General features: G+C 35.6%; 1 protein-coding gene across 2 annotated transcripts in view; it reads right to left on the bottom strand.

Annotated features, from left to right (window-relative positions):
• The window catches only part of SLC39A12 (solute carrier family 39 member 12), a 69,638-nt gene that overhangs the window by 3,033 nt on the left and 41,164 nt on the right, over positions 1-25,441 (bottom strand). For both annotated transcript variants that reach the window (XM_033100687.1, XM_033100686.1), the window contains exons 11-12: positions 23,451-23,609; positions 21,677-21,864 (exon numbers count right to left, since the gene is read on the bottom strand). In XM_033100687.1, coding sequence (XP_032956578.1) covers positions 21,677-21,864; positions 23,451-23,609 — 347 coding nt within the window. The remainder of the gene's footprint in view (positions 1-21,676; positions 21,865-23,450; positions 23,610-25,441) is intronic.

The raw sequence follows: 25,441 nt of genomic DNA, 5'->3' as shown, positions 1-25,441 counted from the left end.
GGAGTTTTGCAACAGGTTCCCTACTTTAAAAAAATAAATAAATAAAGATAATTGGCTCTATAATAACATGCCATCCATTCAGGCGTGCCTTCTAGTAGCAGCTTACATTTCCCTCAAGGTCTTTCAGAATTCCCGGACTAAAGGTCTTATGTAATGCTTACTTTCATTTACATGCATTTTATCATGCCCTTTCTTATATCTTTCCTCTCCCCTATTTTCTCCTCATAATCTCTACAAGAGATAAAATTACTAACTCCTATTAGTTATGAGAAAACATTGGGGAGGAAAATGACTTATCCAGTCACACAGATGTGATATTAGCACTAGGACAAGAAGCCAGGTCATCTCATTACTGTAGAAGACATACAAAGACCTGCAGAGACCAGCTCTCTATCTGAAGTTCATCTCTGTTTTGACCAATATGTTTCTACATAATTAGAAAAAAATGGAAAATGCCAACACTAAAAATGGCCAATTAGGCATAAAGCAGTCACTGCTTGTGATAAAAATATATAACACAATATATAGATATCATGTTTCTTTTGTCATAAAAGATACTACATTACTGATTCTGTTTTCAAGGCAGACAATACACACTTGAAAAAACCTATAATAGATGAACACTGTAAGCCTATAGAAGCATATAAACAATGAAAATTATCAGTTTTTAAAAGTTTAAAAAGTTTCTCCTGATAAGGAAGCTTTCATCTTAATTTGGGTAACCTATCTGAACTTTCCATGTCCACACATAAATGGGTTTGGCAAGAAAAGCTAGCTTAGTTTGCTTGCTTTTGAGACAATAGTTGGCTTTCTTTTAGATGATTATGAATGAACATATGAACCATAATATCTCTTGGATTCATACCAAAATACCAGAGAGTCCTACAAAAAAATCTTTCCAAAAGATACAAATATAAAATGCCAGAGCTCAAACCACATCTTATTACAGCATTTCACTTGTTTTGAATCTACCCATATATTTTTTTAAACATTTCAGTCAGTAAATTTTGAAGGAAAATACAGGTCTATATGAATTATTTTGCAAAAATATGTATTTTGTGTTTCTCTTTTAAAAATTCCCAACAAGAGTTTGAGTGCCACCATTTTTCCTTGGCTCCCAAGAGAAAAAAGTCCCGTTTTCCTCCAGGGCCATTAAATTCTTTTATTGAATAATTTTACAGATCTTGATTTATACCCTAAGGCTGGAGGGGATGAAAGATGGATAAGAGTATATTAATATTCAACTAAAAGGTCAGGAAAAAAGAGAAGAAATGTTAACAAAACAGCTTTGCCCAGAGATAGAACTAAGAGAAATGTCCTTTAGATTTCTGCCAGCAACTTAGAAAATGTGAAGTAGAAAGTAACTTCTTTTTTTACCTCCGTGCTTAGCAAGTTCCCCAACTCTAATCAGTGGACGCCAAGCCCTGATAGTCAAGGAGTTGTAATTTTCTGGAAAAAACAATCTTTACTTAAAATGTAACACTTTAACATGCCATTGTTAAGTTCTTTTTTCAATTTTCAATGAGGCACAGGCAAGAAATTTCCCGAGATGCACAAAGTCCACACATTGACTGTGACTTGTCTACAGATAACGGTCCCTGCGAGCTGTATTAACTAATTGAGACGTCGTTGTGATGGTCAATTGCTAATTAGGATTTCTGAACATTAGAAAATTATATTAAGTAAATGTTTGAAACTTGAGTCGGTCCCTGTAATTGTATTCCTAGTCAAGCTGAAGCTGTGACATGAATGCTCACAGAGAATGTCAGAACACACCAGGAGAGAAAGTGGATGAATACTACCATCATGTACTATACAATTATTGTATTCTAGGGAGGACTTGTCACAACGTAGGATGGTCTACAAAACAAGTCCTGAAACCAAGATTTTGCCGCTCCTTGTCTATCTAAGTTTCACATTCCTGTGCCATGCAAAGCCTTCCCGGTCTGTAATTTGAAACTCGTCTGTTATTAGTGTCATTAAAGATCTATAACTGGATATTTCAAGGTAAACTTCAGTATGGTTCATAAATGTACATACTGAAAAAAGAAAGCTCAGCATCCAAAGCTTCTAAAAATTTCAAAAGCCTGTCAATATTAAAAATTTACAATTCAAATATAGAAATTCAACATTCATTTGTTGAAGACAGTGGGTGATGTCGCTTATGAAGTTAAAATTGTAATTCAAATATTTTTCCTCTCTCAGGAATCTGTAGCTTTTGGCATGATCATGTTTTAAGAGAAATGACTTGCTTTTCCATTCAAGAATCTCAGTTGAGAACTGATTTATGCCATCGTCTTTTCAGAGGGACCCTAACGCCCTTTGTACGCACAGAATCAGGTATACATTTGCATTTGATAAGACCCATGTTTGTCCCTAAAAAATATGATAAGGAAAAAAACTCAGAAACTTATTTTGTAGGACAGCTTGATCATGCTTCATTGGGGGCACACATCCCATGAGCTGCTCTAACTCTGTCACGTGTGTAAATTGTCTTTGCAAAAGACACACAACTGGAGACTTGTTAGTGCAAGTCACCATTTGGCTTGCAAATCAGCAATTATCTGTTTTCATGTGCAAACTTAAAAGTTGAATATTAAAGATTTCCAGTTTCAGGTGTGACATATAAGGAGATTAGAATTCCACCCGTGTGTCCTAACAACAAGTAAAAATCTGGGGAAACTGAAAAATTAATAACTCTTCTTAGATATGTCAGAGAGGTGAAGTCACAGGGCAAACTGCTGGCTCAAACATTGGCGAGAACGGCCGGCGATACAGAGAATACAAGTTACCAGAGCGGAAACCCACAAACAGAAACCTCTGTGGGAGCCAGTCCCAAGGCAGGGAAACCTGAACTGTACTTGATGCATTGTTAGAGGCTCAGTGTAGATAGCCCAAGACTTAACAATTCCAGGAGGGCCAGTCATAAGAGGCCCTCACATTTCTGGGAATTTTACTGCCAGAAGAGCTACCAGATTCTCACAGTGAGTATTGAAGAAAAATCCCCTCATGCTTTCTCAGAGCCATTTTGAAATATGCCAAGACATTTTATTGTTCTTAACAAGGTCAGCCCTCAGGAGAAACAGTTTTATCAGAGCCTACCTGACCTGAGAAAGGAAAATGCCCAACTCCAGCTCCCTCTAGACATGCTGTCCCACCTAAGTGGTGAAGGGACAAGAAATTCACAATCCAGGAACTGGGGCTCACCGAAAGACTGAGCCCTAATCATAGAACTATAGAATTCTTCCCCTCCCCCATGCTTTACCACTGTATTACTAAAGGCCTATTGACCACAGTTCTTTTTACCCAGTACTTCATATCATCCTTTCATAAACAAACAAACAAATAAACACACTAATAAGGAATAATAAAAGGCAAAAAAAACACACCATGACGAGACTGAATAAACATCAGACCTAAAGTCAGATGTGGCAGGAAGTTTGGCATTATCAGACCAGGAACTTTGATAAACTATGATTAAAATGCGAAGGGCCTTAATGGGAAAAGTAGGCAACATATGCAACAACAGATGGATAATATTAAGTTGGTGCAAAAGTTATTGCGGTTTTTGCCATTATTTTTAACCTTTTCAACCGCGATCACTTTTGCACCAACCTAATATCAGCAGAGATGGAAATGAAACAAAAAATAAATGTTAGAGATCAAAAACACTGTAACAGAGCTGAAGAATGCTTTTTGATAGGCTCATTAGTAGACTGGACATGACTGAAAAAAACTCTGAACTTGAGAATATGACAGTAGAAACTTTCAAAACTAAAAATCAAACAGAACAAAAACTAAAAACACACAACACAATATCCAAGAACCATGGGACAACTGCAAAAAGTGTAACATATGTGTAATGGGAAAACCAGATTAAGAAAGAGAGAAGAACAGTAGCAAATTAGAAGCAATAATGGCTGAGAATTTTCCCCAGATTAATATCAGACACCAAACCATGGATCCAGGAAGTTCAAAGAACACCAAGCTGGATAAATGCTCCCCTCAAAAAAACTGCTTATAGGCATATCATTTTCAAACTTCAGAAAATCAAAGATTAAAAACAAATTTTTTTTTTGAAAGAAGCCAGAGGAAAAAATAAAATCACTTTACCTATAGAGGAGCAAGGATAAGATTTATATCTGAATTATTCTCAGAAACTTTGCAAGCACAAAGATGGAAGTAAAATATTTAAAGTGTTGAGAAAGAAGAGCACCAACTTAGAACTCTGTGCCCTCCCCCCAAATTCTGCTTCAAAAGTGAAAGGGAAATAAAGACTTTCTCAGACAAACAAAAATTGAGGGAATTTTGTTGTCAGTAGACCATCCTTATAAGAAATGTTAAAAGAAGTTCTTCAAAGAGAAGAAAATACTATATGTAAGAAACTGGGATCTACATAAAGAAAGAAGAGCATCAGAGAATGAATAAATAAAGGTAATATAAAACATTTTTTTTTACTCTTAATTGATCTAACAAATTTGTTCAAAATAATAATAGCACCAATGCATTTGATTATGTATGTTTGTGTGTGTATGTGGGCACTTATGTATAGTGAAATAAATGACAGCAATGACACAAGGGACAGGAAGGATGGATTAAGAATACTTTGTTATAATAAGGTATTATATTACCCAGGAAAAGGTATAATGTTCTGTGAAGGTGATGTTGTGTGTATACTGAAAAATCTAAGGCAACCACTTAGAAAACTAAAAAGAGAAATATAATTAATATGCTAAGAAAGGAGTCAAGTAGAATAACATAAAATGCTCAATTAAAACCACAAAGCAAAAAGAAAAAAAGTATGGAAGGTAAAAACAGCAATCAAGAACCAGGGCAACAATTAGAAAACAGTAACAAATATGGTAGATATTTATCCAACTATATCAGTAATCGCTCTAAATGTCAATGGTCTAAATACACCAATTGAAAGACAGACATTTTCAGAGTGGATCAAAAAATAAAAGCCAACTATATGTTGCCTACAAGAAACCCACTTTAAATATAAAGACACATATAGATTAAAAGTAAAGAGATGGAAGAAGATATATCATGCTAACACTAATCAAAAGTAAGTGAGAATAGCTATATTAATTTCAAACAGAGCTGACTTTAGAGCAAGGAAAGCTACCAGGGATAAATATGGACATTAGATAAGGAGAAAATAACTCAATACTCCAGTAATCTTTAATGTGTATGCTCCGAACAACAGAGTGTCAAAACACATGAGGCAAAACTAATAGAACTGCAATGAGAAATAAATGGATCCACTATTATAGTTAGGGACTTTAACACCTCTCTTTTAGAAATGGACAGATTCAGAAGACAAAAAAAAAATATTAGTTAAGATCACAGTTGAACTGAAGGGCACCATCAATCAACTGGATATAATTAACATATAAACTATGTCAGCCAATAACAGCATAATTAACATTCTGCTCAAGCTCACATGAAACATTTACCTAGATACCACACTGTGGGCCATAAAGCACACCTTAATAAAATTAAAAGAATAGAAATCACACAATGTCTTCTCACAAATAACAATGGAATTAAACCAGAAATCAACGACAGAAAGACAGCTGGAAAATCTCAAATACACAGATATTAAGTAACACACTCCTAAATAATACAAGGATCAAAGAAGAAATTTCAACATAAATTTAAAAATATTTGGAATGAAAATTAAAATGCAATTATCAAAGTTTATGGGATGCAGCAAAAGCAGTGCTTAGAGGGAAATAATAGAAAAAGAAGAAATCTCTAAGATCAATAATCTAAGTTTCTACCTTAGGAAACTAGAAGAAGAATAGAAAATTAAATCCACAGTAAGAGGAAGAAAAAAATAATAAAAATCAAAGCAGAAATCAATGAAATTGATAACAGGAAACCAATAAGAAAAGCAATAAAACCAAAAGCAACAAAACCTTAAAATCAATAATCCTCTACCCAGGGTAACTAAGAAAAAAAGAGAGAAGACACAAACTAATAATATAAGAAATGAAAGAGGGAACATCACTACAGATCCCATTTAAATTAAAAGGATATTAAAGAAACACTAGGAACAACTCTATACCCACAAATTTGATAACCTAGATGAAATGCACCAATTCCTTGAAAGACACAATCTGCCCATACATGAGAATAAATAGGCAATCTGAATAGGTCTATATCTACAAAAGAAACCAAATCAATAATGAAGAACCTTCCAAAACAGAAAGCACCAGGCCCAGAGGGGTTCACTGGTGAATTCTACCAAACACGTAAGGAAAAAATATGACAATTCTCATCAATCTCTTCCAGAAAATAAAAGCAGAGGATAGACTTCCTAACTCATTCTATAAGGCCAGCATTGTCTTAATACCAAAACTAGACAAAGACATTACAAGAAAAGAAAACTATAGACCAATATTTCTCATGAACAGAGATGCAAAAATCCTCATCAAAATAATAGCAAATTGACTCCAGTAATATATAAAAAGAATTATACCCCACAATGAGTGGGATTTATCCCAGGTATATAAGGTTGTTCACCATTCAAACTTTAATATAATCTACATTACAACATCAACAAACTAAAGAATAAAACTCATGTCATTATATCAATAAATGCATGAAAAACACTGACAAAATCCAATATACATCATGATAAAAACTCCCAGCAAAGTAGGATCAGAGAGAAACATCTTCAGACTTATGATGAACATCTATAAAACAAACAAACAAACAAAAACCCTACAGCTAACATCATAGTCAAAGAGAAAGAGATCATACTCATCACCTCACTTTGAGGTTGGGAGAGAAGAAATAAAAGCATCTTTATTTGTAGTTGACATGATTGTCTATGTAGAAACCCCAAAAGAATCAACAAAAAAGGTCCTGGAACTAGTAAGCATTGGTATCCAGTTTCCAAGAAATACAAGGTTAATATGCAAAAGTCAATCAGTTTCCTATATACCAGAAATGAACAGTAGAGTTTAAATTAAAAACATATTACCATTGGCATTAGCACCAAAAAATAAAATATATATAAATGTTTTATTTTTATATAAAATATATATAAAAATATATATAAATAAAATATATACAAATTGGGTACAAGATCTATATGAGGAAAACTGCAAAACTCTAATGAAAACTATCAAAGAAAAACTAAATAAATGGAGAGAATTTCCATGTTCATGGATAGGATCACTCAATATTATCAAGATGTCAGTTCTTTCATAGATTCAGTGCAATGCCAACAAAAATCCCAGCTAGTTATTCTGTAGATATTGAAAAGCTGATTCTAAAGTTTGTATGGAGAGGCCAAAGACCAGGAAGAGCGAACATAATATTGAAGGAGAAGAACAAATTTGGAAAATTGACATACCCGACTTCAAGACTTACTGTAAAGCTACAGTAATCAACAGTGTGGTACTGGTGAAAGAATAGACCAACAGATCAATGAAACAGAATAGAGAGGCCAGAAATAGAGCCACATAAATATAGTCAGCGAATCTTTGACAAAGGTGCAAAAAGTAATAAAATGAAACAAAGATAACAACAAATGGTGTTGAAACTACTGGACATCCACATGCCAAAAAAAAAGAAAAAAAGAATCTATACACAGACCTCATACCCTTCACAAAAATTCAGTCAAGACAGATCATAGCTCTAAGTGGAAAATACAAAACATGAAACTCTAGAAGATAATATAGGAGAACACCTAGATGACCTTGGGTATGATGATGCGTTTTTAGATACAACACCAAAGGCATGATCCATGAAATAAATAATCAATAAGCTGAATTTCATTAAAAATTAAAAACTGCTCTGTAAAAAAACAACATCAAGAAAACGAAAAGACAAGCTAGAAGCTGGGAGATATATTCAAAGACACATGTGACAAAAACTATTATCCAAAACATATGAAGAACTCTTTAAACTTAACAATAAGAAAGCAAACAACACAATTTTTTAAAATGTTCAACAAAAGATCTGAGTGGACACCTCCCCAAAGATGATATACAGGCAGTGGAAAAGATGTTCAACATCATATGTCATCACGGAATTTCAAATTAAAATAGCAATGTGACATCACTACACAACTACAGTTGACCCTTGAAGCGATCCACAGTTGGGAATCTGCATATGTGGAGGGCGGAATGTAGTTATTCGGTTGGTGCAAAAGTGACTGTGGTTTAAAAGGTTTAATTTGCAAAAACTGCAATTACTTTCCCACCAAACTAATATATGCGGATTTTCGACTGCATGGAGGTCTGCATCTCAACCCTTGAGTTGTTCAAGTGTCAACTGTGTTAGAAAGGCCAAAAATCAAACACTGACACCACCAAATGCTGGTGAGCATCTGGAGCTACAGGAACTCTCACTCATTACTGGTGGGAATGCTAAATGGTGCTAGTACTTTGGAAGACATTGGCAGTTTTTTATAAAACAAAACATATGTGATCCAGAATTCATACTCCTTGCTATCCTACCAAAATATATTGAAAACTTACGTTCATACAAAACCTACACACATATGTTTATAGCAGCCTTAGTCAGATTTGCCCAAACTTGGAAACACCCAAGATGTCCTTCAGTAGATGATGGATAAATAAATGCTGGTACATCCAAAGAATGGAATATTATTCAGTAATAAAAAGAAATGAACTGTCAAGCCATGAAAAGACATGGAGGAACCTTAAATGCATATTACTAAGTGAAAGAAGCCAATCTCAAAAGGCTACATACTGTATGATTCCAATTATACAGCATTCTGGAAAAGGCAAAACTACAAAGATGACAAAAAATTAGTGGTTGCCAGGGATGAATGGAGAAAGAGGGATGAATAGGCAAAACACATGGGATTTTTAGAGCAGTGAAACTATTCTGAATGATGTCCACAGAATGTACAACCCCAAGCATAAGCCCTGATGTAAACTATGGACTTTGGGTGATAATATGTCAGTGTATTTTTATCGATTGTAACAAATGTACCATTGTGGTGTGAAATGTCAGTGGTGGGGGAAGGTGTACATGTGTGGGTCAGAAGTTATATGGGAATTCTTGGTTCTTTCTGCTCAGTTTTGCTGTGAACCTTAAACTTCTCTAAAAAATAAAGTTTATTAATTTTTTAAAAATCATTTCAGTCACACTTACCACATTTCAAGTGCTCAGTGGAATAGCCACATGTAGATAGTGGCAACCATCGTAAACAGTACAGACAAAAATTTTTTAAAAAGATTGTTATCTAAGCCTAGTATAAATTAAAGAAACACTCTTGTCTCAGTGGGAACTACGGCCTGTCAGGAGACAAATTATAATGGTTATGTATCATTTTATATTTCTCCTGTCCCACCCACACATGCCTATTATGCTAAAAATAAAACAATAAAAAAAAGAAGGAGAAGAAGAAGGAAAAACTAAAGCATATTTTGAGTTACTGGACGGTTTGGTGTCTAAAGCCAAACTAGATAAGAGCCATTTGAAAGCCTTCTATTTATACTCAAAAGAGGAAGAGTTTTTCCAAGTATTTTCCATAGTCTTAAAGCATTCATTATACCTAGATTTTTTTTTCTCAAATGACCATCACTGCTATGAAGAACCACCAGAACCTTTCTATATTTCCAAACAGACAAGGGAAAAAAATTAATATTTTGAATATTCACTCATCCACATATTTAGAACAATGTTAATAAGGCATTTAGTTAATTTTTCTCTTAATTTTTTCAAGGATCAGAGTCATTTGAGGATTATTCATTGACAACATGTTATCTAAAAATGATTGTAAAGAGACATGTAGGAGTCCTTGAATTAAATAGATAGGCAGATAGATTTATTATGGTTCTTAATGACACCCAAAAGTTTACCAGTGTTTGCAAAACCTAATACTCAGGTAGTATAATCCTCTATCCATGCGCTGTCTCCGAGAGAACTTTCTAAAGAAGTCTTCCATGAGATCACAGCTTGCTGGAAAACTGGTAAATGAGAAAGACTGGCCTTTATGAACCCCCAAAATCAATGAACTGACTTTGTTTATCTTTTTTCTCCCATGCACTGGCTGACCAACGTACTTGTTTTAGTCAGTTCCATCACAGAGGCAATTACATGACCTTTTTGCTCTTCTTCCAGATTGGTGACAACCTGAAGCCATGCATAGCCTGTCTCCTCATAGCAACGAGCATCTTATACACTCAGTAAACTTCAGATCAATTGAATTTGTAAATCACCTGTTAGTCCTATGAGCAATTAACATTGGATTTGGCATTCACTGTATCGCAAACTTTATAAAAATACCAGGGAAGTTGCTCCAGTGAACAAAAAATCACACAAGGATCAAATTTGCCATACAGTCCTCATTATGAATTTAAGGAAACACCATCCTTTTTAACTTTGAGAAAGAACAGAGGTGTCCTTTATTTACTTATTCTAATCGATGCATGTTCATTTATACAACTTAAAATTGAGGAAGAAGAGAAAAAAGAGGCAGTAGACAGAATTGCAGCAGATTTCTGTTTCTAGTGAGTTTAAAAAACAAAACAAGAGAAATAGGCTTATGCGATTAATAATGAAATCCTTTCGACTTGTAAATGTTTTTAATGAATGTAATTTTATTCACTGTAGTATTATGTTAAAAAAATACTATTTATAAAACATGTCTTTCTGTTAAATAAAAATTTGTTGCCCAGTACCAATACTCTTTTTTATCCTCAAGATGTTACAGTACAATACAATTTAAAAATTCAGCAAAGTTGTAAGATACAAAATCAACACATAAAAATCCATTGCATTTCTATACACAATCAATGATCAATCTGTAAAGGATATTAAGAAAATAATTCCATCTGCAACACCATCAAAAGAATAAAATACTTAGGAATAAACTTAACCAAGAAGGTGAATGACGTACACTCCTAAAACTATTAAAATGTTGCAAATAGAAATAAGAGACACAAAGAAAGGAAAGACACCTCATAATCATTGGTTGGAAGACTTAATATCGTTAAGATATCAATAATAGGTAAAGTGATCTACAGATTTAATGTATCCACACCAAAATCCTAATGACCTTTTTTTGCAGAAATAAAATTATCCATCTTAAAATTTCTGTAGAATCTTGAGAGACCCTAAATAGCCAAAACAATCTTGAAAAAGAACAAAGTTGGAGGTCTCATACTTTCTGATTTCAAAACTTATTACAAAGCTACACTAATCAAAATAGTGTGGTCCTGGAATAAAGACAGACTTACCGAACAATGGAATATCATAATGAGCCAAGAAATAAATTCTCACATACACAGGCAACTGATTTTTGACAAGAGTGCCAAAAAAATTAAATGGGGGAAAGAATATCCTTTCAACAACTGGTATTGGGAAAACTAGATATCTACATGCAACAGAATAAAGTTGGACTCTTTAACCATATACAAAAATAAACTGAAGATGCATCAAAGACGTAAATATAAGACTGAAAACCACAAAATGCCTATGATTATAGGGTAAATGCTTCATAACATTAGATTTTTGTGATAATTTCTTGAATATACCACTAAAACCTCAGGCAAGAAAAGAAAATAAAGATAAATTGTGCTACATCAAAATTAAAACCTTCTATGTATCAAAGGACGCTATAAACAGAGTGAAAGGCAACCCATGGAACAGGAGAAAATATTTGCAAATCATATCTGATGAGGAGTTAACATTCAGAATACATAAAGAACTTATACAACTCACAACAATAAAAACAAAATACAATTAAAAATGAGCAATGGACATGAATAGACATTTCTCCGAAGTGGATACACAAATGACCAGTAAGCACATGAAAAGATGCTCAATATCACTAATCATTAGGGAACCGCAAATGAAAACCACAATGAGTTATCACCTCACACCCGTTATGATCACTATTTTCAAAATAACAGAAAATAACAAGTGTTGGCGGGGATGTGGAGGAAGTGGAACCCTTGTGCACTGTTGGTGGGGGTGTAAAAAGGTGCAGCCACTCTGGAAAATAGTATTGCTGTTCTCAAATAATTAAAAATAGTATTACCATATGATTCAGCAAGTCCACTACTGGATACATACATAAACTAATTGAAAGCAGGAACTTTAAGAGATGTGTGTACACCTGTGTTCACAGCAGCATTATTCACAATAGCCGCAAGGTGAAAGCACCCCAAGCGTTCATTGATAGATAAATGGATAAACAAAAATGGTGTGTGTGTGGGTATGCACGTACGCACACACACACATACACACACACACACACACACACATACAATGGAACATTTTTCAACTGTAAAAGGGAAGGAAATTCTGACACATGCTATGACCTGGATGAGCCTTGAGGACCGTAAAAATAAGTCTCTCACGAAAGGACACATTACATGATTCCACTTATATGAGGTACCTAGAATAGTCAAATTCACAGAGACAGAAAGTAGAAGGGTGGGTGCCAAGGAGTAGGGGGCGGGGGTGGTGGGGAGTTACTGTGTAATGAGTATGGTTTCAGTTTGGAAAAATGAAAAACCTTCCGGAGATGGACAGTGGTGATGGTTGCACAAGAATGTGAATGTAGTTAATACCATTGGACTGTACACCTAAAAACGGTTAAGATGGTAAATTTTATGTTATGACTATTTTACAATAAGTGTGCACCTACATGTTCTCTCTCCAAGACTTCACAAGTTTTACTTTGATGAACTCTTTAGCTTATTATAACATCACAATAAGCAGTGTTTAGATTACCTCTAAGAAACTATGTGATAGGAAGCATTGCCCGTTACTTCCTGGTAAGGATTCACTATAATCACTCAGCACTGAGAAACATGAAATTTTGTTATGTTTAGACCTCAAAGTCCCAGAGCATAAACGTTATGAACTGAATGTTTGTGTCCCCTCCAAATTCATATGTTGAAACCCTACCCTGTGTGATGGTATTAGGAGGTGGGGCCTTTGGGAGCTGATGAGGATTAGAGGAGGTCATGAGGGTGGGGCCCCCATGAAGGGGTTAGTGCCCTTACACAAGTCCTGAGACAGCTTGCTTCTCTCTGGAGCAGTCTCTGTGAGGACACACGATTGCCATCTAGGAACTAGGAGACACCAGACAAATTTGCCAGCGCCTTGATCTGGACTCCTCAGCCTCTAGAACAGTGAGAACAGACGTTTGTTGTTTAAGCCATTCAATCTATGGATTTTTTATTTTTTTTATTTTTGGTTACAGCAGCCTAAATGGACTAAGACAATAAACTCAGCTCTCATGTCCTCGTGCTTAATTAACAACCATAAAATAATTCATTTCTGGAGGATCAGAATGCCCTCTTTTGATAGTCGGCAGAGTGGACTCCTTTGGATTTCTTTGTGATGGTCTGCTAGAGATAAGACAGAGACAACATAGAGGGAAGTCTAGAGTCTCCTTTCCTTTAAGGAACTTGGCTGTCCCTTTAGCTGGACCTGGCTGGGGAGAGTTGCCTATCCTCCGAGATGAGGTTTCATCAGCTTCAAAATCTCAGGAGGGTTCTGCTGGATTTCTCTTTCTATAATATTCTGGAGAATTAAAGTTTTCTCTGGGATATTTGCTGAAAAATATTGTATCAATTCTTGCTTTTAACAATCTCCTAAGATTGTAATTCAGTAAATTTGGGTGTGGCTTCAACATAATTTATTCTTGTGTTTATTAGATAAATTTCCCTCCTTTGTTTTATTCACTCATTTTCTTGATTATCCCTTTTAACAGCAATGTAAAGGGGGATATTAGAGTGTGTTCTCTTTTAGCATCATATTTAATTATTAGCAGTAAGACCCTCAACACAGAGTACTATGTTGATACAATAATATCCTGAAATAGGAAGATTTGCTCCCATTGACACCGTTAGGTCCTGTTTTGAATTTAGGTCTTTTGAAATAAGCACCTATGTTCACAGAACAACCTACTACAGTAGTTTTAAGTTTTCTTATCAAGCAAAAAAGCAAGGACCGCAGCTCTCAGTGTATCTGAAATCACCAACTTGAAGGCTTATCTCAAGTTTACTTTTTAAAATTCAGCACTAGATATTTTACTTATTGAATATTTAAATACAGGATCTTATAGACTTCTAACTTCTCAATGGTATCTTCCCAAAGGAATTCATGAAGCAGTTTGCAGAAGATAAATAAAATGTTCTGTTTTGAAACTGAGCTATAAGAGAAAGACCACATCATTGTCACACACAATTAGGAGAGACAAAAATGTTACCTGCTTTTCACTTGTATTCAACAATTTTAACTTGTTATATGTTAACTTGTATTTAACAAATTTAACAATTTAACACTACTTTTTCTTTAGGAAAAGTGATTCACTTAGAAAAATTCTTAATTGTATAGAAAAATTCTTAATTGTATAGCTCAGCAAAGAGAGCCATCAGCCAGCCATTATTCTAAGAAATGGATTACTTTGGAAGATATGTATATTTGTGTGTGTGTGTGTGTGTGTGTGTGTGTCACACACACGTAATTTAAGAGACTAGCTAGAAAAAAGTACAAACATTTCTGGTGGTCAATTTTTGTAAATTACAGAGGTCAACATTCATCCAAGTTGGGTCTATTTAATCAATCATTTTCTCAGTAGGAAATATTGATGTGTAGGGTATGACTGATTTTTAGAGAAAGAGAATAGAAATCTTTCAAAATTGTTGATAAGAATGATTCATCCTTTTTGCTCTTGTGAAGAAATCATTGTGAATGTTAAATTATATTATCTTGCTGCCTGAAATGGTTTTTAAATTCTTGTCATTTTTTTTCACAGCAAAAGATTGTTTGAAATGGTGCATTCATTGATTTCAAGTACAATATATGTCGAAAGCAAATATGTCTATCGACTTCATTTTATATGACTTTTTCAAAGAAAATATCCATTTTCCATGTATGGACATAGTTTAAAGGGCATTATATCTAGATATTGCCAAAGTACAGAAAAAGGAGAGCTTAGTAGTTTTTGGAGGGAGAAAGGACTCATGTACCAGAGCCAACGTGGTGGTTGTAGATTGGCTGAATTGCACTGGACTTACCTAGATTTCTATGAGAAAGAAAGAATCAAACTCAATAAATTGAAAGGTAAAGAATGATAGGGAAGAGGGAATGGGATCAACATCCTAAAAGTACACGATTCTGTTTTTCTTTAATTTTATAGTCGTGTGATTAAGAAGAGGAGAAGCGTAGCTAGAAAAGTGGCTGTTTTGTCAATTTATGTTCTTTTCACCAAATTCACTATCTTGAAGCTGTAATATTTACTGAATGAATGCTCTTTGTCTGGACTACTGAGAATCCTATTTATTGACTGGGCTCAATGCTCAAATCTTATTTTTGTGTTTTGAGTACATTTTACATTTGATCTTAGCCAAAAGGCCGAGAAGGGACAAGTGAGTCCATTTTAAAAGCAGAGGATCTTAAGTTCAAATTCAAAATACTCTTTACCCTACCTTTCATACAAGAAAAAAAAATCTGGAAATGGGAAAATGCTCCAGGCAAAGTGTGGCTGTGATTTTTTACCAGGAGGAGATACCTCCCAGAAGCAGGTGGATAAGCCAATTGCCCTGATTGACTGCTCTTCAATCTCTCTGTTTTCTTCCCCATTATTATACAAGTGAAATCCAGGTTAAAGGAACATTAATAATAGTCTTGAGAAAGAGGAGTTTTAGAAGAGCATCCAGAAAAGAATACAGAGGGAATCGGGAAGAGATCAGGAAAACTGTGTAGTATGGGAGATGGGTGGAGGGAAGACGTTGGGAATAAGGTGTGTTCTCAGCTAATTTGTCTTGATGTTCATGGAGGGGGCACCTCAGTTTTACTTTGTTTTGGCCTGTTGGTGAGGCTTCCTTCTCTACTACCTGCCTCTCAGACTTACAGCTTCCCCACTGTCAGCTTGGGTATCATTAATGTATTGGATCCTGGGCAGTTGTCCAGTTCTCCCAATTCTAGTGACATCTCCAGTTACATCCATAGTGACAGTCCCTTGAGGTTTCTATGGGCCTGTTGCTATGGAAACAGTGTCACTGGATTTAAAACCTTAGGAAAAATGCCTAAAGGTTTGAAATTTATTCCAGATCCAAAATAAACCTTTATTTGGCATAATCTATTTATGATTTTTAAAATGAATTTATTTATTCTTTAAATGATAAATCATATTCATTAAAAATAAAATCTCTCTCATCGAAACTGCTGGAAAAAAACAACAACAAAAAACAATACTTCCAGGTATTGTCTTTTCTTCCTATTGACCAATTCTGTAAGTGTTAAAGAAGGTTGAGCCTAGAAATCTTCCAGAGTTTCAGTTGTGAGAATTTTCTTACAAGGAACTTTCGGTTCTCAGACAGAGTAAGATATTCCAACATAGCTGCTTCTGTTTCCAAGCACATGTAACCAAGGTTAGTAGTGCAAGGATAAGTTTGTCTTCAATGGCTGCCATTAACAAATTATCACTACCCTGGTGGCTTATAACAACACAGATTTATTATCTGACAGGGTCAGTGGGCCAGGACTAAGGTGTCATCAGGGCTGCTCTCCATTCTGGAGACCTGGGGAGAATCTGTTTCCTGGCCTTTTCCAGCATCTGGAGAATGCTCACATCCCTTAGCTTCTGGACCCCTTCCTCCATCTTCAATATCTGCAACACCAAACTTCTCTGACGCTCCTTCTGCATTACATCTATTTTTCTGACCCCAGATGGTCAAGGTTTTCCACTTCTAAGAGAGTCATGTGATTAAATTGGAACCACCCAGGTAATGGAGGATATTCTCCCCCTCTTAACGTCCTAAACTTAATCATATCTGCAAAGTGCCTTTAGACATATAAGATATTGTATTCACAGGTTCCCAAGATTAGAACATATATATCTTTGGATTGGTGGTAAGTCATTATATCTACAGAGAACAAATCTCACGAAATCTTTGTAGCAAACACAGGACTGAAAAAGACAGCAAACCAAAAGATCTGGTTATAAATAAGATTTAGAGAAAGTGGATAAATGGATACTAATCCATTATATCAGATGCTTCTGTTATGTGACACTTCAAATATTCTATCAAGGTACCACCACTTACTTTCCACAGATAAGTGGAAGATAAAAGGATAGAAAAGATATCCTGTGCAGTGAGCAGAAAAGCAGATGTGTCTCTTTTAACATCAGACAAAGAAGACTTCAAGACAAGGGGTTGTCTTGAAGAGGGATCTTTTAGCATGATAATCGTATCAATTTATCAGGAAGACATAACAACCGTAAATATACATGCATCTAATAACAGAAATTCAAACACATGAAGCAAAATAGATAAAACTAATAATAGGCAAACCCACACATATAGGTTTATATTTTAACATCCCTTCCTCAATAGTTACCGGAACAAGCAGAGAGAAAAATCAGTACAAAATTTGAAAATATGAATAACACTATCAACTCATCTGATATTTACGAACCCCACACCCAACAACTGGCTTCGCTCATGTACATTTTAAAAGCACATGGGCCATTCAGCAGATTAGATCATAAGCTGGGCCACAAAACAAGTTGCAAAATTTTCAAAGGACTAAAATAATATAGAGTATATTCTCTGACTATGAAGGAATTAAAGTCAATAGCTAAAAGGTATATAGAAACGTTCCAAATATTGACAAATTAAGCAACATACTTCTATATAACATATGGCTTCAAAAAACTTATATGGGAAATAAAAAAAACATTTCAAAATGGTCAGTATTGAAAACACAACATATTAAAATATATAGGATTCAGCTAAAATAGTGCTAGAGGGAAATTTCTAACTTTAAATGCTTATGTTAGAAAAGAAGAAAGATTTAAAATCAATATATCATTCCACCTCATAAATCAAGAAAATAAACTGAAAATTAAGTGCAAAATGAATACAAGGAAGGAAATAATAGAGATAAGAGCTGAAACAATAGACAAAAATTATGAAGCAATGGAATTGAATCATTGCCACTTGTGGAACTTGTGTTTCTTGTTCCTACATACTTTCACTGTCAGACCACAGATCCTTATTCTTGAAGAGAATACACCAGAGAATATTTCTACTGGTCATTTGAGCTCCTCAGGCCAATGGGTGAACCAGTGAGAAAGAGTTACAATATTGGTAGGAGTAATTGTCACTGGTTACCATGGGGAGTTAGGGTCACTGGTACACAATGGAGTAAGAAAGGACCATATCCAGAAACCCAAGGATTCCTTGAAGCATCTCTTGGTGCTTTCATGTCTGTAGAAAATGGTGAACAGGCAACTCACTACAGGAAACAGCCTGACAAGGTGAAAACAGATCTCTCAGTGAAGACCTGGCTTGCTCTCTGAAGAAAGGAATCTAAGGCAGGCAAAGTGTTGCCTGAATGTAGGTGAGGAGAATCAAGACTGGAACACAGAGCTGATAAACATCAAATATGTCCTCAGGACCAGCAGGCTTTGGAGCTTGTTCTACAAATATTTTATATTAAGTCTTTATGGAGTTTTTGGGTGGCTACCACTTTGAAGGGACTCTGAGATAGATGAGACTCATAAGTAAAGGAGAACATGAGCTTATTTGAGTGGTGGAAGGGGCTAATTGCTCATGGACATCACTTGCGTGCTGTTTCGTGTTCTCTCAGTCCCATCTTTCACCCCAGCCACTGCTGCAGAGACAGATCTGAGACAGTGTTGATTCATTTTGCACACAGCCCACACTGCCTTCCTCCTTCTCCTGCCCGGGGTTCTCTGGTCCCGTGATTCCATGGGACTGCCATGGGAACTACCTTGGCACTCAGGCAGGCAGAATCTGAAAGTGTGAGGATAATGCTTGAGAGGCCAGCACTGAACGATGGAGCAGGAGGCCCTGCAGTAGGTCCTATGTTAGGGATCCCCCAGAGTGGTGGTCAGTTTAATAAAAACACATTGTTTGATTTACTCTTCATCTTTCTCTCTTTTACCCCCATCTGCTCTTCACCCCTCCTCCCTGGGATCACTCCCCAAATGAACTGCTTTCACCAGAGCTTTTGTCTCAGCCTCTGCTTGGGGGAAACCCCAACTATGACACTGGTCTTTATAACAGAGAACGAATTTCCGCTGGCCACCCAGAGCTACATTCTTAACTTTCTTTAGCAACCATTCAACGCAACTGGGAGTTAGTGTGCTTGGATAAGGCAATACCACTCTGGACAATTTAGGCTGGCAGATTTCCCAAGAGAAGACTTTCTTCCTGGTTGACCTCATTGCTAATGGCCCCATTTTTTTGCCCCTAGTTCTTTTTTCTTTACAGAGTTTGAAATAACATACCCAATTTCTTTGAAACAAACAAACACGCAAAGCAAAAATCTAACGAATCTTTTCACAGGAACCCTGCTCATAAATCCAGGGTTTAGCAAATGTGCCTGTATGAAAGTATTCCCCCTTAGTCTTTAGTTGTTGTCATTTATTTTCTTTGCTATTTACAGAGTCGCGAAACTTGTTTTCTTCCCTTTAAATGATGAGAGACTATTTTCTTTGGCACCGCCCCAGAGTACAGCACCGGGTAAGCTTGCTGCTCTGTGAGAGTCCTACTCAAAAGGCCATGAGAGCAAGTGAGTCGGATAATAGGAAGTAGCCCCAGGAAGCGCAGAGTATTTTATTTCCTGTCTTTTGGCCAGGATGCGGGTTTTTCCTTGGTCAGTAGTAATTTTCAATAAGGTCAAAGCCTTATTCTACTTGGCATCTCATAGGATATCAGCCACATTATTTTCTTACCAGCAACTGCTCACCCTTACAAGATCAGGAGGAGAAACATTGAGGGGAAAACAACGTATGTAGCTTCGGGTTCTATATGACAAATGGTTCTTGATAATCTTCTCAGCTCAATTTTGGGAGAGTAGACTCCCTGAGAAAGGAAAATGATTGACTACATGCGAATAGATCCATCACACATGAAGAGAGATTCAGACTGTGTTTAAATAAACACCACCAACAACAACAAAAGAACACCCAGAATAAACTTCAAAAAAATGTAACAACTGCCCCCAACTGCTCAGGAAGAGAAAAGAAATCAGAAATAGAAAGCTGAAAATCAGGAGCCTCAAGAATGGATTTCAAGACTGATATATAGACATCTTAAACAAAAGTAGCTTGTAACATTTACTGATGAATGACAGTATGCTTTTGAAGTCGCAAAAGGCTAGAAATCGAGATGGCTCAAACTGGAAGGATAGAGGATTCTGTACTTTGATTGTGGTCTGGGGATTGGGGTAGAATTCCTCCCACTTTTAGCTATCTTCACCATCCAGATTAGGCTATTTTCTGAGTATCATAAATAACATGTAAAAACATTTCTAAATTTGGAAGTATATTTTGGTAATTACCTCATCTATTTGAATCTCATGAGATTTAAGAAAAACAACCAGAAAGTCAGAAGACTTCTTTACAATGGAATTTAAAGCAGTGGTGTTCACCTGAAGAATCCCCTTTTTGAATTCTCCTTCAAGAATAGGGAATATAGTCAATCATTTTGTAAAAAGTATGTATGGTGCCAGGTGGGTACTAGACTTATCCGGGAGAATCACTTCATAAGTTATGAATGTCTAACCACAATGCTGTACACCTGAAACTAATATAAAATTGAATGTCAACTTTAATTGAAAAATGAAGATGAAAATAAAATTCACTGTTATTCTGATTCTATCAGCACAGGTTCCTGCCTTCCAGAATTTTTTCCTTATGATCCATTTTTCTTTATTTACTGCTGGGACAATACCTAGATTCTGCCACAGCACTGGTCCATCCCAATGGTCCTGTTACATATATTACCTTCGAGGTTGTTTATTGTATTTTTTCTGCTCCAGGATACACGTAATCACAGATTTTACTTTTTGTGCAGGTTGGTTTTCTATTGATTCTCAGTCTTAGGGAAATGTTTCTTTGTTTAATTCGTCATTTTTATTTGCCTTATTCCAACCACGAGAAAGGATCATCATTCTGACTTTCACCTTAAGATATTTAAGTTATAAAGAAATTTAATAGAAGGTGATCTTAAAAAACGACTGATTTATCTTATGAAGATCCATGATTTAAGTGACCAAAAAAAATGATATTTCCTAGGTTTAATTATTTCAATAAGATTACAAAGCATGAAAAGTGATGACTGAATTATCATTAGTGTCAGCAAGAACCTCCTTAGGAAAAATATGTTGCAATTTTAGAGACTCAATATTATAACAGTCTTCCTCATTTTACACATAATAACCCTTTGGTAATTAAAACTTATAGATTATATCATTATTTTTTTATAGTACAGTGGGTTAAGTTAAACAGCTATTTAATTCAATGACAAATTCAGTTAAACTATTTTCCAATGTGTAAACAAAAATAGCTGGCTGTTTAACAAAACTTTTCATTGTTTCAGCTGAAAATACACGCATCACATATAGATGCAAAGTCAGAGCAGAATCAACTGATGATCCCTTTTTGACAATTATAAAGGTTTCATTCATCCCTTTAATTCGCTAAAAGAATGTCAACCTTTTCTGTATCTCAGATTTTGTTTTTTCTGTGTACAACTTACTTTCGTGGATTACACAGACTACTTCTTTCATCTTTTATAGTTACCTATATTCTTTTCTTCTCCCCGTCGATCCTTTCATTTTATCGCTTTTTCTCTGTTTTGCACTTTCAGTGTTTAGAAAGACAAAGTGGAAAAGACATAAAACTTACCATTTCTACCAAGGATAAATATAAGAACATCCCGGCAGTAACTGTCAAGATCCAGTTTTGAACACACGGATCAGTTGATACAGAGAGGCCAGTGTACAGTCCAATGAAGGCAGTTAGAGCACTTAGGAAATTCATCAGGATGGCAATCTTAACTGGAAGTCCAGAGCTCAGGAGCACAGCAAAGTCTCCTGAAATTTAAGGAAAAAGGAACATACAATTATCAGTTAACTGGTGATGGCTTTGGTAATGGGCTATCAGGTTGTTTCAAATTTCAGCAACTGGGGCCAATTTTGTAAGTTAAGCTGAATGATCAGTGATATATTTCCTTATATATTTGGAAATATATACCTATATTTCTCTAGGATTCGTAGCTAACTCATTACACCATTAGAAAGTTACATTTCAAGAGCTCTGTTTCTTTTACTGCTACGAAAGATAGTACGTACAGAGAGAATGCTGACATGCTCTCTAGTTACTGATGTCCTGTGGCATTTGTTAGATAAATGCAAAATAAAGCACTTGCTATTCCCAGGTTTCTAAATCTTTTTGCCTGGAGATTTACCAGGCAAAATCACAAGGTAGTACACATGTGGGCTTTTCTTATTTACTTATGTAGGAAATGCTTAGGGGAAAGAGAAAACTACTTAATATGAGATTTAAAAATCATGGCAAAAGTTAATTAGGAAAACAAATTTTGCCTTTAGAAAATGTTTTAAGGCCTTAATGATTTTAGAAAAATCACATTCTCTCCTTTCGTCAAAAAAAAAAAAAAAAAAAAAAAGAAAGACCTCTTCAGCTGAGAGCCTCTATCTCTTAGTTTGGAGGATCAAGAAGAGGCTGAAATTCAATAAAGACAGGCTGGGGACTGAGTTTCCTTATTGCTGGCCTGCCGCATTTGTCACACTCCCTTGCGTTTTTCTTATAGTAGCTAAAAGTAGGACCATAAGATAGGACAGCTAGACCAAGCACATTTCAATGGAGTCAGGAAGAACCTTGAATAAACTGTTTGAAGAAGGATGGGTCAATGATGAGTTGACAACTGAACTTCAAATAATAGACACTAAACACCAGAGGGAAGAGGTAGCCCCAGGGAGCAACGTAGGTCTGAAAATAGTTGCATGAAGAGTAACTGCCAAAAGCCCTCTCACTAGGGCATGTGTGGGCCTGGGTCCAGCTTCTACTCTTTATGGGTCTGTTTCATAAATGTTTCTATCTCATCCTGGTTCCTGGGAGGCAGGGTTTAAATTACAGCACTATTAAGATTATCCAGAAAAAGAGTCTTTTGCACATCTGCGACCATATGCCTGTCATTTCAATTTTACACTAGGCTTTAGATGTCTTATATTAATAAGGCTGATGAAACCATGGTTTGGCTTTAATTTAAATGTTATTTTATCACATTGGCCTATTTGCTGATATAATGGGTAAAGTTCCCCTCTTAATGTTTTTCCCACACTTACTATGCAGATTTTAAAGTCCTTGCCAAAGTTCTTTAAAAGGCAGTTTCTCTGAATGACTTTCTCCCAGATAGAATTCTCTAGAATCCAAAGAGTCACTCTGGCCCTGGGAAATATCATAGGGTCTAAGTGAATTTTGTCCCAAGTAATAGGATTTTTTTTTCTAGTTCTTTTCTGCTGAAGTTTAAATAAATTGTGAAAGGAAAGCATTCATCTTTTCATCATATGCTGGAAAAGGAAGCCTAGGAAACCATAGCTAGAAATATATTATGATTTTCTCAACAAGCAAGAAACAATGATTCTACTGTCAGACCTACCCATTTCATGTGGAATTTCGTGACACAAGATAGCAATTGTCGTGGTCACTCCTGACTCAGATGAAGATGAAAAGGCTGTTCCGATCACAAGGCCATCTGCAAAATTATGCAGGCTGTCTCCAACCAGTATCATTATTGCTAACAAGCTAATGGGTTTGCCTAAAGAACCAAATAAAGGTGTGAGAAGCATTAACAGAGCACTGCATATTTCAAGAATCCTTCAGATATGACCACCTTTCCCATCCACCCTTGACCTTCTTAAATTGCATCAGATTAAGTAACCTCACTTCGTTTCAGCTTTCACAATCAGCCAAGACTGGAGATGCAAATATGGTAACCAACACGGCTTGGATGTATGATCACTGCTTGTCTAACTAAGCATGAGATAAATTATGTTCTGGCATTCACTATTCTATCACCTTGTCCAGCTGGATGAAGTGCCAAATGAAGAAAATAAATCTTGTTATAACCTCGCAAAATACCAGCATGACCTTTCCAGGAGTGTTTTTCATAAAGCATTCTAAGATAATTTAAGAACTTACCTGCAGAATGTCATTAAAATGAAGTCTGTTTTCCAAAACTGTCCCCCTGAGTCAGACTGTCCCCAGTTTCAACCTGGGGAGTGCATGTTCTGCCAGTATGTGGTCATTGTGTTTCCCTGTCTAGTTGTTGCTAATGAGCTTTCTGAAGTGCTTCATTCAACTACTACCAGGACAGAACCACTACCAACTCTGTTGATCCCAAAGTTAGCTCTGGAACAGTTACTTAATGTTGTTATCTTTCTGAAAATAACTTTTAGTACTAGACCAGCCTGATGCGGAACAAAACAAGGAGAAGCTGTTTGTGTGGGACTCTCTTACATAATAAACATTATCTGATTGGTGGAGAGTCAATGCACTAATTTAGATCATAACAAGTTTAATTAATGGAATAATTTAGATCATAACTGGGTTCAAGTTTTTAATGCACAGAATTTCTGTTTTCAAAAACCTAACATTGTGTATTAGAATAACACAATTATAGAGTTGTATGACTAAGAAATATAAAAAGTGTTTCAGAGATAATACTTACTCTGACAGTAAACAATCTCGGTGTACCACTTGATAAGAAAATCAGTTACCATAGTCTAAAACTTCATTAATTACTCAGTTGCTGTATACTGTGTGACAGGTGTAAATAGTAGCTATTGTTACTGTTAGAAGTGAACACAGTATTCTAATAATAGCGCACTCAAAAATAGGAAGAGGTTGCCTCCTGATTTCCATTATATGGCATAAGACTGCAGGGGGACTGTATTATAATATAACTTGCTGTTTTATTTGGGAAATACAGTTGGACTCATTTCATATCCCATACCATGAAACAAGTAACTTCAGCCGAGCAAACAGCAGATATAGCCCAGACTATCAGCCAGGAGATAGCTGTTTTGACTGGGTTGCAGAGATGCCCCATGAATTTTGCTTGCAAAAAGCATGCTTTATTTAGAATTATCACAGTGCGACTGACTTATAGCCTTTTTGTGGTTTACTAAGTCATTTTATTCCTTTCTAAAAATGAGAGGATTCCAGGCAACAGTCATAAAAACACAGACTACATATCAAATTTCTGAATTCAGGGAGTTCTTATTGGCATTGCCTGGAAGCTCTCAGAATCGAATAATGCTACCAGGTCACTTGGCTGTTCCTGCCAATTTTCAGAAATAAAGCTCTTCTTTGTGAAAATATAATAAAATGAAATAATTTAAAGTAATACATTTGACAACATTGCAGCATACAAATAAATTGGATTTCCACATGCCTACATGTAGTATTGATATTAGTAACATATATTCAAATGGAAATTTTTTATCCAATTTATATTCTGCTAAGAAACAGTATGGCCTATTTTTGTTGCCTGTTATTTTATTATCACTGATTATGGGTTTCTAAATGTCAAATCATGGACATGTGACAAGCCACAAGGCAAATACACACTTTTGCATATAAGCCACA

Source organism: Rhinolophus ferrumequinum (assembly GCF_004115265.2).
Source record: "Rhinolophus ferrumequinum isolate MPI-CBG mRhiFer1 chromosome 5 unlocalized genomic scaffold, mRhiFer1_v1.p scaffold_110_arrow_ctg1, whole genome shotgun sequence".
Lineage (NCBI taxonomy): Eukaryota > Metazoa > Chordata > Mammalia > Chiroptera > Rhinolophidae > Rhinolophus > Rhinolophus ferrumequinum.
The sequence above is the reverse complement of the archived record's forward strand: the minus strand, read 5'-3'. Positions and strand labels throughout refer to the sequence as shown.